This window comes from Gastrolobium bilobum, unplaced genomic scaffold (genome assembly GCF_033153095.1).
Source record: "Gastrolobium bilobum isolate Gb01-03AN ecotype WA unplaced genomic scaffold, APGP_CSIRO_Gbil_v1 utg7242, whole genome shotgun sequence".
NCBI classification, from domain to species: Eukaryota; Viridiplantae; Streptophyta; class Magnoliopsida; order Fabales; family Fabaceae; genus Gastrolobium; species Gastrolobium bilobum.
Window position 1 is genome coordinate 43565 of NW_026898428.1, and position 14336 is coordinate 57900.

Consider the following 14336-nt stretch of genomic DNA (forward strand, 5'->3'; position numbering starts at 1 on the left):
TACTCACTTGATATATATATATATATATATATATATATATATATATATATATTTCAAGTGAGTAAAATATGTAGCCAAATATCAATGGTTAATTATTAAGGATACCAATATCTTTAAAAAATTAAAGTAAACCGATTAACCGAAGGAATCCCCTTACTTTAAAAATCTAAAAATTAGATGCATACAAAATCAATTAAGCTTTAAGTTTTAACTTTCAAGTAGATATTTTTGAGTTTGTTGATGGCATCTGCGAATCTTAAGCCACAAGGAATAATTTTGAGCTTTAGATATATTCCTCTCTAGTGCTCTAGTATATAGTTCCATTTTAACTCTATACTTGCAACTCCAAATAACCGGTCCTATTTTTTTTATAACAAAAAAAAAAATCCAAATAACCGGGACGTAAAATACATTAGAAATGAAAAAAAAAGAAGAAGGAAAAAACATTAAAAATGTGTAGAATATATTTTGATAAGAATATTTGTCTTCATAGATATCATTTTGTCAATAAAAACAGAGTTTAATATATACAATCCACAACTGTTATTAGGTTGGCTACAGTGCAATTGAAGCCACATATTGACCTGATGACAAAAAAAGCACTTCCCTGTTGTAAATCAAAGGACTAATTCTGAGCGTCATCAATGGGCACACAACAATATTTTTGAGACTAAGAACTATATATTTGATGGATACACACACGATCATGAGCAATAAGTATATGAATATTCAAAACAGCCATCCATTGTCCTTGTTATGACTGCTTTGGCCTCGCTCAGTTCTTGTGTCTATTGTTTTTCCTTTTGAAGCAGCTTGCTGGTGCCGAAACCAGCTGCAAAGATATTTTTTAAATCAAATGTCGCACAGTTACGCTATATCATCTATATATTACATAGGAAAATTTATATCTACGATCATATATATGCATGCCAATCAGCTATAGGTCACATGCATGATGCATGCATAATTCCATATGTGATATGTACCATACGTGATGACTCATGATGAGCAGGTTTATATTGTTAGAAGGTAAAAGATGAAAGAAAAAGAAAAGAAGAACTGCATACTCTGTTTGTAATTGTATGGTTGTCCCAGATTCAAATTGATTGGCTTGTGCATCGTGCAACCCAATATGATTGTTATTGTAGACGAATGGGGTCGAATCAGTAGAATCTTCACAAATCTGGGTGCATTTATCTTTTTCCTGAAGCGGAAGTTTGATGCATATAAGTAAAAGGTCATGTCACATAAATTAATTGAATTTCAAAGCATTCCCCCAACTATATTTACATGATTATTTAAAGGAAAAACCTTGGATTCCAATTGTTTGTTAACTTCCTCCAGGTTGTGCACCTGCCAACATATAAATAATGAGAATTAATGACTAGTCATGTAATTTAAGTTGTATGTGTGAAATATATCAAATTCTAAAAATTGTAAATGTTCTGCATGCATTTTACTCATGTACATATACATTTTTATTCCTTTCGTTCATAAAATCAAACACAGGAAGAAAAGTTTTCAACATAGTTTTCAATTTGCTAAAATTAAATATGGAGAGGGATAACTTATACAATTTTCTCTTCCTTTTTTCTTTTCTTTTCTCTCTTAATTTTTTTTTTTTTTCTGCCTTCTCTTAGTGATATTAAACAAACCCTAAAGTGTCTATCAGTAAATGCAAACAAAAATGCCTCTCAGCATGCAAATTAATAAATGGAGGGTTAAAATCAAATTTCAACAGCAACCAGTCAAACACAAGCACTGCCATATATATTTGATATGCTGAATATATTTTAAGACATAATGAAGCTAGTATTGAAAATAACCTATACTCACTAATTAGTCTCCGATTTTTGGTTTGCTGGAAACATGAATCTTACAACACAGAACAGCTAGTAATTATTTTGCTTTCCATGGTTGTTTCTACTTTCTTCTCCTTTATGGCTTTATATTGTTTTCAGGTTAAATTATAAGTTGCTATTGATTTTTCTTTCAACCTATTGTTAGAGAGAACTATAATTTAAAAAGTGACACTTATTAGGAAGCGCGCATTCAACCTAAGACACTACAAGATGCAAGTGCTTTGAGAATGGGATTGGTAAGGAAAGATGAAAACTAAGACAATACAAGAGCAGGTGATGTATCAATATTATTGACAGAATTGTAAAATAGGTAACATCGACAAAAATTCACAACACGGAGAAAAATCCAACAGTATAGGCTTATAGCATTTTCATTTACTGTTTTAGTAGAAATGATTGCATACCGTTTCGCGTAATTCGTTAACTCGTGCCATCAGCTTCTGCATCTGCAATCAAGAGACAGGATAATGGCTATTACATATCACCTACATAGTGATTTCGTTGTGTGTCGCTTATTTAACAATATTTTCAGTTAAACTTTCTTTGATCTATTGCGACAATTTAGCATGCACATTGGTAGATTTGGGGAATAAAAAATAGATTGCATGCAAAAGAAGAAATTAAAATGTAAGAAGTTGAAAGTAGCTAGAGTGCAACTTATTTATATCGCACCATTTCGATCAAAGTGAGTACTTGAAAGTATGTTCCAATGATCTACCAAACAAGAATGAAGGAAAATCTAAGCTTCTCTCTATCTCACTCAAGTTTCAAATCCCCATTCCCTTTTTTCCACCAATCCCTCACGTAATTAAGCAAGCATCCTAATTGTTTATTAAGAGCATTTGTCACTTAAATATTTCATCTGTTTCAATCGGAGTTTATATGTTTATTAAGTTACTCAAAATAAGTGCCAATTATATACGTACATGGTGCTGTCGAGCTTGTGCAAGCGTTTTGTCCAGTTGTTTCTCTAGACTCTGCAATTGTTTCATGCTAAGTGGCTCAAGTTCTTCTCCTAGAAAATTCCTTCAAACACAAAGAGAAACAATATAAATTAGAGTCCTAAAACTTGGACAAAAGTTTTTTTTTTTTTTTTCTGTGTCTACTCTTCTGAATTTTTACCTTTGTGTCCGCTCAAGAGCTTCATGCTTGACTCTTAATATCGAAAGCTCCTCGTATAAGCTCTGCAGTGCAGGACAATGTTAAAGGAGTAAAATGCTAGAAGCATCTATGCAAAGAAGCAATTGCAAACTTGGTGTTTTTATCTTGAGTAACTGAAAAGCTTTGCCATATTTATTTATTTCCTCCGTTATTTATTTTATTAAGAGAATAGTTACAAGCAGTTAAAATCGAAATTTTATGTAAAATTGAAAGAAAGATAAAAAATTATAAAATATAAAATCATAACTAAAAAAATTGTAAAAGCTTAAAAGCTTTTGAAATATTGGTATAAAAAATTGATAAAAAAATCGTAAAAACATAAAATCATACTGATAAATCGAGATTTAACTGCCCTGAAACAGGTGAAAAAGAGAAAACCTGTGACTGATGTTCAACTAAGTCGCCAGTTTTAGACATGTTGAAGCAACATTGACGATACTTCTCAATTATTCTGTTCATGCTGATCAGAATGAACAAGTATATTATTGGATACAGTGGTTCATGCATGATATAATTAATGATAATTAGAATAGTAACATACTAACAATTATATAAAGTGAAAAATTATTCAAAAAGTTCAGATTAGCTCTTTTTAATAAAAAATAAAAAATAAAAGTTTTGCTAGAAAGAAACCAGATGGAGATCTCCCATCGTTTAAGGTACATATATGGATGTAAATCTTTGAAAAACTGATTTAAGCTAAGTACTAACGTTATTTGCATTATTAAAATTTATTAGGCCACTTTTTATATAGAATCAGTCGTCTGAGCAGCAAAAGACCAATTAATCCTTGTGAAGATTTTATACTTGTGTAAACATTACTTTGCAACTTTGGACAAGGGACATCCAATAAGCCAACTGTAAAAGCAACACTGTAGAAGAATGTTTGATTAAAACACTATTTGTTGTTTCCATAAGAACTTTAGTGTTTCATCAATATTTAGTAAATATACTTAGAATTGGAAAAGACGGAAGAGACATTTACAACAAATATATATTGCCATAGTATAATTTTCAAAACATCTTTAGACAACTTTTAGTTGAAAAGCCGTTTTGTTTCATTAAGTGTGTTTAGATTCACTTTTTAAAAAAGTTACTTTTATGTCTTACTTATTTTAAAAGTGCTTTTTATAAAAGTTAAGACTATTCAAATTTTTAAAATAATATTTATTTTTCGAAAAAAAATTAACTTTTGACTTTTGTTTTTTTGAGAAGTTAAAATTTTTAGTTTATGAAAAAAGTAAATTTTTAGCTTTTTTTTATGACTTCTGCTTTTTTTAGAAACAGCATTCAAATATACTTTAAATTAAAAGTGCTTTTTTTGAGAAAAAAAATAACTTCTGACTAAAAAAAAATCATCCAAACGAGAAATATGAAAGGAGGCGCACAATACCATGTTATAAAAGAAGATATGACAACCGATGGAATGTTTTAAAAAAAAGAGAGGATATGACTTTTGAGAATCATTAAAGGATGCTTTAGAGGTTGATTGATTTGCTACAATAAAAATTCATAAAATGAAGAAAATAAGATTTGTTCAAAATTTATTCAAGAAAGCTTTGGTTGTAACACCTGTTTCAGTAAATTAGACATTTTCTTTACAAACTGGGATTGACCTAAACTTTATGGTTTTCGAAAGATAGGAACGTGATGTGCCACAAGTTGTTAATATTAGAATATTTAGTAGGTTGATTGAATATTCGGTTAACATTACATATAAATGAGAATAGGTAGTTGGGTTCTAGGACACACAACAGTTTAATTTTTTTTTTTCCAGATAAATCCAGACTCATTTTGTCAAGGGCTATTTAGTTTTTTCCGCCACTTATATTCGAACAGTGACCAAAATATTACTATTCATCAAGTTTTTTATTTAAATGTCACGCAAACAATGTTATTTTCCAATCTACCACGAGAGCAAGTTCGTTACCCAGTGTAACGAACTCGGTTTGCTGACGTGTCACGTTTCTAGTGGACACCAAGTTCGCTACCCAATGTAACGAACTCCATCCTTTTATTTTTTTAACTTGGTACTTGTTATCTACTAGAAATGTGACACATCAGCAAACCGAGTTCGCTACACCGGGTAGCGAACTTACCCCATGACAGATTGAGAAATAATATTGTTCGCGTGGCATTTAAATAAAAAATTTGGTCTGACATTTTAGTCCATGTTCCATTTATATTGGGAATAGGATAGTTATTATCCTAAAGTATTTGAGTGATAAAAATGGTGCAATATTGACCTTCAGGTAAACATTCATGATCATCCCATCTCTAATATTGTTTCTTTTTTTATATAAAATTTTTTCGGATACTTATATTTCGACATCTTTGATAAACCCAATAACATATGCTATCTAAAAGATTTGAACACGAGACTCTCCAACATAACTTAAGTATATGGTGAAATATTTGAACCGTATATAAAAATCATACTAATATAGTTAATTAATATTAAGTTTTCTAGTTAACAAATTTGAGAATAATAATTTGACAGTGTGCGATTAAAAGAATTTGAAATTAATAAGCAAGTTTGTTCCAGTTTTTACAAAGTCTATATAGCTAGATTTACAAGGAGACTCGGTTTAATGATAAAATATTACAAAAGAAATTTAATTAAGAATTTTCCATTTGCCTCCTAATTAACTTCCCAACCCTAGTATCTTGAAACAAACAACATGAATTACTATTTGAACCATAACTTTTTTATTATATACGAACCCTTAATAAAGAAGGAAAAGGAAAGAAGCTAGGAGTCAACAGCTACAAAAAAAGGATCATGCTTACCCAAACAAAGAGCCTTTATCCTTTGTACCAAAAAAAAGAAAAAGAGCCTCTACCCTACAGGAACGACCTATTTATCCTAATGTATGGGGTGGGAAAGAAAATCTGGCGACTAAAACTGAAAGAGTAGCTTTACTCACCTACTCTGAAGTCTGAAAGAAACATCTAACCCTATAGCAAAAGCTACTCAGCTGCTTTAAAAAAAAGAATTACCACCCTCTCCAGACAGGTTTAAAAAATAATAATATTTGAAAAAAGATTAATTATTAAAAAAAAGTATTAGTTATTTAGTTTAACTTTTTTTGAGAAAAAAAATATTGTGACATACTTAATTAAACTTTAACAAGATAAACATACTTCCTTTCTTCTTCTTCTTCTTATTTTTTTTGTAGGCAAACATACTTCCTTTCTAATAAACAAACTTATCAGATTGACCATTGGGCTTTGAATACTAATAATTTCAATTTATGAGTTAAAATATGTTTCCCAAAATAAAATTTAGATTACCGATGACGGTATAATTTCTAAATAATATTTTTTTTTTTAAAGAAACAAGCAGATCTGCATGGCTATAAATCATGAGTCTTTTAATACGAAAACAGTATGTAGGACCGGTCGTACACTGTGTGATTAATGTAGGACCGGTCTTACATAGTGTAATTTGTAAACAAAAAAAATTGTAAATATAATCTGCTATTTTCTCCTAACACATTTTTTTTTTAATCATGATAATCACATATGTGGATCCCATCGAAAGTTAATATTTTCTACAAGTGGATATTTAGTATGCTACTATTGAAATACTACTTCAGGTGAGTGTTTCGTTCAGCTGAAAAAGCGTCTGTTCTTAATTCTTAATATGGAAAGCATGATTCAGAAGATAAAGAGCATGAGAATTGAGAAAAAAAGATATATAATCCTCTCAAATATATCCATGTGAACATATATATATATATCAGTCCCTGATGGAATATTTTTAACTATAAAAATATAAATCATGATTTCAAATCACAAAAAAATAGTTAAATTTATAAATCTTCAAGTATAACAGAAAGGATGTTTGTAAATGAAATACATTCTTACAATAAGAATATTGGAAACTAGTTTGCAAGAATTCATTTAATTATAAATGTAAAAAAAATTAATTCCTTTATTTTTGACGTTCCAAACTCATAATTATTCTTCAACAAATTACTCTACCCCCAGTTGCAAGCTGGGCTCAAATTTGAACTCGGGTCAAAAAAATTACATGGATATTTTTTTTCTTAATTTTAGTTAGTTCATATCATAACATATTTAAATTATATTAAATACAGAATCTCTGAGCAAGCAGTAGTAAGAAAAGTTATAATTTTATTAAATATTTTTAAATTTTACTAAAAATAATTTATTTTTTTATACAAGTAGAAACTAGACACATAACCTAATACAATTTACCTAAATCTTTCACCAAAAATATTTTAAATTTTACATAAAACCAAATTACAAATTATAGCTTGAACCAAATTATAATTTTAATTCGAATCAAATTATGATTAATTATATAATTATATATAATACATATAATTTATTAAAATTTAATCTGGGCCGAAGCACATCCAAAATACATGTGGCTGCATCACTCTACCCCCTTCTCTTTAATTGATATACGGAAGACAGTGATGGTATTAATTGCGACAGGAACGAAGACTAAGGCTAGAAGACATTGTCTTTTTTGTTTTAATGGTACAAAAGGTGCAGGGAAATTGAACAAGTAGAAGAAAAAAACTAGGTAGAAGAAAAGAAGGAAATAAAGAATTTAAAGTTTAAAAACGCAAAAGAGATATATTAGAGAGGATGAGTGAGATGGAACATTACTCAGTGCTACTGTACTGAAAAAGCTTGCCACGGCTAGAGAAGATGATAAGAGCGATTTCAGCATCGCATAGGACAGATAGCTCGAAGGCTTTCTTCAGCAAACCACTCCTGCGCTTTGAGAAGGTTACTTGGCGATTGATCTTGTTCTGTATTCTCTCCAGAACCACCCTCCCTCTTCCCATGCTTCCTTTCTCTTTCTCTCTTTCTGGCTTGCTATTAATTACACTCTCTCCGTTCTCTCTTTATATCTTCAACTGACTGCAGGGACAGAGAAAGTCACATGCATAAGCGTCAGAGACAGCATATAATAATGACAAGACTCCATTTGTTCCCTCTGTCTTCAAATTGACCACTCTTTTCTCCGTTATATCTTGATAAGGAATCCTCGTAAAACAAAAGGTGTTCTCCAATTTACTAATAACTAAAAAGAAATGGTATAAATATGCAAATGAATTTCTTTTATGTGACATGAGCTCACCACATAAAATTGATTCCAATTGTCTATGTACAAATCACTAACCCTATTTATTTTTTGATTAAATACCTTTTTTGATTGCTGACAATATTTATGAAATTCTTTTTAGTCTCTAGCAATAAAAAAGGACCAAATTGGTCCCTAACAGTATGCAAAAAGGGCCACGTTAGTGACGGAGGAGTTGACATAAGGACTAATGTGGTCCTTTTTTTATAATTTTAGGGACCAATTTGTCCTTTTTTATTGTCAGGGACTAAAAAAGATTTCGTAGATATTGCCAAAGACCAAAAAGGGTGTTTACTCTTTTTTTTTTATCTTAATACGCTTTCCAAAAAATACTAATTTGTCAATATTGATGAGATATTATTCATCGGTCTTCACTTTTAGATTAAACTTTTGGGGGGCGTTTGGTACAGAAGAAATTTTTTTTTTTTGCCGGGAATCTCAATTTTTAAAAATATGATTTTTACATTCAGTTTATAATAATATCTGTAATTTTAAAATTTAAAAAAATTCAGTTTCCAAGAATCCCGCGTACCAAACACCCCCTGGGATGACGAGACTGTGAAACTTAAAAAGCAGTGGTAAGATTTTTTCTTAATGACTGAAATATTTGAGAAAAAACTTTTTTGTAAAAAAATACAAGAACAAAATTGCGTATTATTGATCATCATCATCCTTATCGTCACAAATTATAGAGTCTTGTAGAGATGTGCATGGAGCGGTTCGGTTCGATTTTTTTCAAAAATCAAACCGAATCAGTTTTAAATGGTTTGATTTTCAAACCGAATCGATTTTATATTTTAAAAACTGATTTTAATTTTCCCAAACCGGTTTGAAACCAGTTCCAAAATCAGTTTATGAATTATAAACAGTTTTGATTGAAAACCGATTTTGAACCGATTTTAATTCAAAACCGGTTTTGAATCAAAAACCAGTTATCAAATTAAAACCGATTTTGTAACAAATTTAAAACTGGTTTTTGATGAGTTGTGTTTTTTTTAAAATAAAATAAATTAATTAATAAAATAAAACATCAAATATTATATCTAAGGGTTTATCACTTATCATTTAACATGACCACAAAAAGTTTCCTACACACACAACATTTTGTGGGGCCCGCAGCAAAAAAAAAACTTTGGCACGCAAAACGAATCTCTATAACATAACACAATCATTTTTCCTACAACATAACTCTTATGAAACCCTATATCTAAACACCATTTCATACTTAATAGTAACTGTCTCTTCCATATTTGAAATGGTTTCCATATCAATCATAGACACACACTATATTCGATAATACTAGGATACCCAGTGATAGTTTTAGCTTTTTTTTAGTTATCTTATATATTTTTAAATCAATACAGATGGATATTACAACAATTACTTCTATAATGACTAATGCTCACTTATGAAATATTAGCTTTATTATAATTTAAGATTTTATATGTATTTGTGAATTTTATATATTAACCGTGTGTATGAGAAGTTATTGTATTCATTGTGTAATTTGTGTTTGTATCCAGCCTAAAAAATATTTCCTCAAATGATACATCAAAATCATTCTGTAGCTTCTACACTTAACAGAAAAATTCAAGGGGTGAAGAACAAATCATTCATATTACTATAAGCTCTAGCAGACAAAACAATTGAAGTTCCATAAACCAAGTTTTCACGCAGCATAAAAAATATAATGAATATTTTTTAGCACAAAAGAATGTAAATGGGTGTATGAATACTTTTTGACCCGAGTAGGATCTGATGCCAGACAAACTGTTGGAAGTTCGATTTTGTTGTCAAACTCAACAATTATTTAAAATTAAAAAAAATGGATATGATTTGGTTATCCAGTGTATCCAAACCATTTGATAAATGGATAACCAAACCATATTTAAAATTAAAAAGTGGATATATTTTTTAACCGATTTTTTAATTTGGCTTGGTTTTTAATTTGATTTGGATCAATTGGACATTTTGCACATTCCTAGAGTCTTGTGTATCGTGGTTTGCCCATTTATTGGATTTTATCTTTTCTAAAATGATGACATGAATTTATTTACATAAATTAATTTTTCACATAATTAATAAAACTCTTACTCTATCTAATTTTTTTAGAAAAATATAAAAACTATTGATATGCTTTCACTTCTAAGCTTAATCTTTTAATGAGATGATAGATTATCATGGTATTAGAGCCAAGGTGACAAGGAACGAGTTCGATCATCACTACCCTCCACTTTTTAGTGAAATTTAAGTTAACACAAGGTACAATCGAAAAAATGGGTATATATATGTAAGATTCATGCTTTAAGCCCAAATGAATTTTTCATGATATTGGAGAATGAGAAGGAATCTTCCACGCCAGCACATGTGTAACTGTATCAGTTAGTTGGTTAGGAAACAAACATGTTTTTCTGTGTTTGGTTTTTCTGTTATGAAGTGTCTTTTGCATTACCTTTAGATAGACTTCACTTCTCTGATATATAAAGAGATTGAGAACTCAGATTAAGATAGATGTAAATTTTCACTGTTTATGAAAATACATGAGGAATTTCATTATGGTATCAAAGCTCTAAATTGGAGCTCTGATATCACAAGAGAGAGACACGAGTGTTCTTGGTAGTTCTTCATCATGGAGCACGAAGTTTCGAGTACAGAGAATGAAACAGAGAAGGAAGCTTTTGCAACGCTGCAACCTTATGGATCACATCACAATCAGCTACCTGATTTTCATACAAATCCATCAAATCCGTTCTTCTTACATCCGAATGAATCTCCTTCATCAGTGCTGGTTTCTCCATTACTTAATGCAAATAACTATCATACGTGGGCCAGAGCAATGTCAATGGCTCTTATTTCTAAAAATAAGATTGGATTCATCAATGGAACCATAATTCCACCGCTCGAGATAGATCCGGATTACTTCGCTTGGCAAAAATGTAACAATATGGTAGTTGCTTGGATTCATAAATCCACATCACAATCTATTGTGCAATCGATCATTTGGATAGAGAACGCTCATGATGTGGCTGGATCTACAGAGGAGGTTTTCAAGATTATATGTGTTTCGTATTTCTGATCTTCAAGAAGAGATCTATAGATTACACCAGGGAGAAAATAATGTTACTGAATATTTCACAGAATTGAAGACACTGTGTGATGAACTTGATAACCTCAAACCGCTTCCGATGTGCAAGTGCAATGTTTGTTGTTCCTATGGTGGATATGCAAAGATGAGAGAGTATCGTGAGCGTGATCACATGATTCGGTTCCTCAAAGGTTTGAATGATTAATATTCACAAGTAAGGTCTCAGATTATGCTAATTGATTCATCGCCTGATGTTACTAGAGCCTTTGCTATGATTGTTCAACAAGAAATACAATTTTAAGGTGAAATTCGTATCTCAAATCCTACGAGCTCTCAAGCTTTCGCTGTTATGCATGGAAGAAATCCTGGTGGTTCATCTCTCAATAATTATGGTGGACGTGGTTCGTTTTCTGGATCTAGAGGAAGAGTTCGTGGTCCAAGTGACAATTATAGTGGACGTGGTTCATCTCTCAACAATTATGGTGGACGAGGCACAATAAATAAATTGCGTACACACTGTGGAAGATCAAATCATACAGTGGACACGTGTTTCCATGTCCATGGAATTCCACCAGGATTCAGGTCCAGTAACGATATTAATCATAGTACCAACAGTGTGGTTCAAGACACCCGAAGTGAGCAGTCTGGAGTCTCATTCTCCAATGACCAATACCAGCAATTGATAAATCTGTTAGAAAGGAACAAGTCTGTTCCTAATTCACATGCCACAAATTTCACACAATTTTTGAATATGAATACAAGTCTTATGCAGCAATCTGATATCACACAGCAACCAGGTATTTTAAATGTGCATTGGATATTGGATACAGGTGCGACTGATCATGTCACATTTATAAAATCTCATTTGTTAGATTTGCAGAAAATTGAACCTGTTAGATTAGCCTACCTAATGGGGACTGTGCCTTAGCAACATACTCTGGCAATGTTCATTTATCTCCAAAGCTTGTCTTGTATAATGTCCTTTATGTCCCAAACTTTAGAGTGAATTTGATATCAGTCATAAAACTCTTAAATATTATCTTATGTACCTTACATTTCTGTGGTTCAATGTGTCATATCTAGGAGATTCATTCCCGGGTGAGGATTGGTATAGCTGAGCAAAGAGATGGATTATATGTGATTAATACAGGAGCTGCAGCAACTGATTACAAGACAAGTTCATAAAGTAATTGTAAAAATATGAATAGTTATACTTGAAATAAGGGTGGTTCCAGTCTATGGCACCAACGGCTAGGACATATATCAGATAATGTGATGAAAGAGATGTCTTCTAGGTTTCATTTTATTCCCTTTGTAAGTGTAAGTTCACGTGATGCATGTCATTTTGCAAAACAAAGACAATTGCCATTATGTTCCAGTGAAACACAATCTTCAAGGATTTTTCAGTTAATACATGTTGATATTTGGGGCCCTTATTATGTTGCTTCTATTGAAGGTTATAGATACTTTCTTACACTTGTTGATGACTTATCAAGATATACTTGGATTATCCTAATGAAGTATAAAAATGAAACTAGGACACATTTACAACACTTTGTTGCATATGTTGAAAATTTGTTTCACACTCATGTTGGTATGATCAGAAGTGATAATGGCTGTGAATTTTTAATGACTGCATTCTATTTGCAAAAAGGAATAATACATCAACGAAGTTGTGTTGAATGTCCTCAACAAAATGGAAGAGTTGAGAGAAAACATCAACATATACTCAATGTGGCACGTGCTATATTGTTTCAGTCCAAGGTTCCTGTACAATTATGAAATTATGCAATCACTCATGATGTCCATTTGATAAATCGCACCTGTACCCCACTCCTAAACCAGAAAACACCCTATGAAATGCTATATAACACACCCCCTACCTTAATACACCTAAAAGTGTTTGGCTGCTTGGCTTATGCTTAAACCTTACAAAATCATCGACTAAAATTTTCCCCTAGGACATAAAAGTTGTATACCTTGGACATAAAAATGGTATGAAAGGAAGTTTACTATATGATACTGTTTCTCGAGAAATTTTTATGTCCATGAAAGTTATATATTATGAGCAGCATTTTCCTTTCCATGTACTATCTTCTTCAATCATCACCTCTGAAACATCACCTATACGGAACCCACCACTTGACTTTGACAATTACCTTCCACCTTTCTTGACTTCTCAACAAATGCCTCAACATTCAGAACATTCAAATCCAGCACCATCATGGTCCACACCTTTAACTAACTCCACACAACCAACTGAGCCATCATGGTCCACACCCTTAACTAACTCCAGACAACCAGCTGAGCCTATCTCACCCTCATCCCAATTATATTCAGACCCTGATACAGCAGTACCACAGCTTCGCAGATCCACGAGAATTAAAGCTCCTCCAAAATATCTGGATCAATATTGTAAGAACTCGCACCATTAATTAAAAAAGTTAATTAATTAATTATGTGAAATTAGGAAATAATTTCATAATTGACCCTAATAATTACTATGAGGCTCTAATAATTATATTAAGTGAGTAATAATGCTGAAAATTGCTTTTCTGACGAAAAGTGCAGATACCGGTTCTGCTAGTCGATATAAGTACGTACAGATAAAGTATCCCGAAAAATTATAATAAGTTCATAAATATTCCTAGAATCATATATAGGACTTGTAAAACAAGTTTCAAGTTAAAATAATGAGAACTGGTGCCAGAACTGATACTGGCTATGGAAAAGCGCGTACAGGAAAGGTGCTGCGAAAAATATAAGAAAAATATGATAAATCTTGTAAAATTTAGTAGGTTCAGAATCCTGAGTTTGGAATTAAAATACTAAGCGTAGCAATTAATGTGAATACTGTGTGTTTTATTGTTAAATGGCTATAAATACAATTGTTGGCACAAAACCCTAGAGATTTCTTAGTGCTACGTGGGTGTGGTGGCTGACCAGCTCTCCTTCCTACTGTTCCATTGCTTCTTCCCCTTAGTTGTAAGCCTTGAAGCATTTTCCCTTTGATTTTCTTCCTCTTCCACTTGTAAACACTAGAGTGAGTGCTTCGAGAGGGTGAGTTTCAGCTGGAGTTGGGTAGGAGGTGTTGTTTGGGGAG

At 31.5% G+C, this 14336-nt stretch overlaps 1 protein-coding gene across 2 annotated transcripts; it reads right to left on the bottom strand.

Moving 5' to 3' along the window:
* Nucleotides 1-559: 559 nt before the first annotated feature.
* On the bottom strand, nucleotides 560-8025 carry LOC133316266 (truncated transcription factor CAULIFLOWER D-like). Of its 2 annotated transcripts, none has more exons than XM_061517997.1 (8): nucleotides 7668-8025; nucleotides 3402-3483; nucleotides 2985-3046; nucleotides 2789-2888; nucleotides 2267-2308; nucleotides 1312-1353; nucleotides 1068-1204; nucleotides 560-832 (listed from the first exon to the last, which is right to left on the bottom strand). In XM_061517997.1, the coding sequence occupies exons 1-8, from the start codon at nucleotides 7847-7849 to the stop codon at nucleotides 730-732; spliced, it is 750 nt and encodes a 249-aa protein (XP_061373981.1). In that variant the 5' UTR covers nucleotides 7850-8025; the 3' UTR covers nucleotides 560-729. The 2 variants fall into 2 exon arrangements, with proteins under 2 accessions (XP_061373981.1, XP_061373980.1); XM_061517996.1 differs by having other exon boundaries at nucleotides 1291-1353.
* Nucleotides 8026-14336: the final 6311 nt, after the last annotated feature.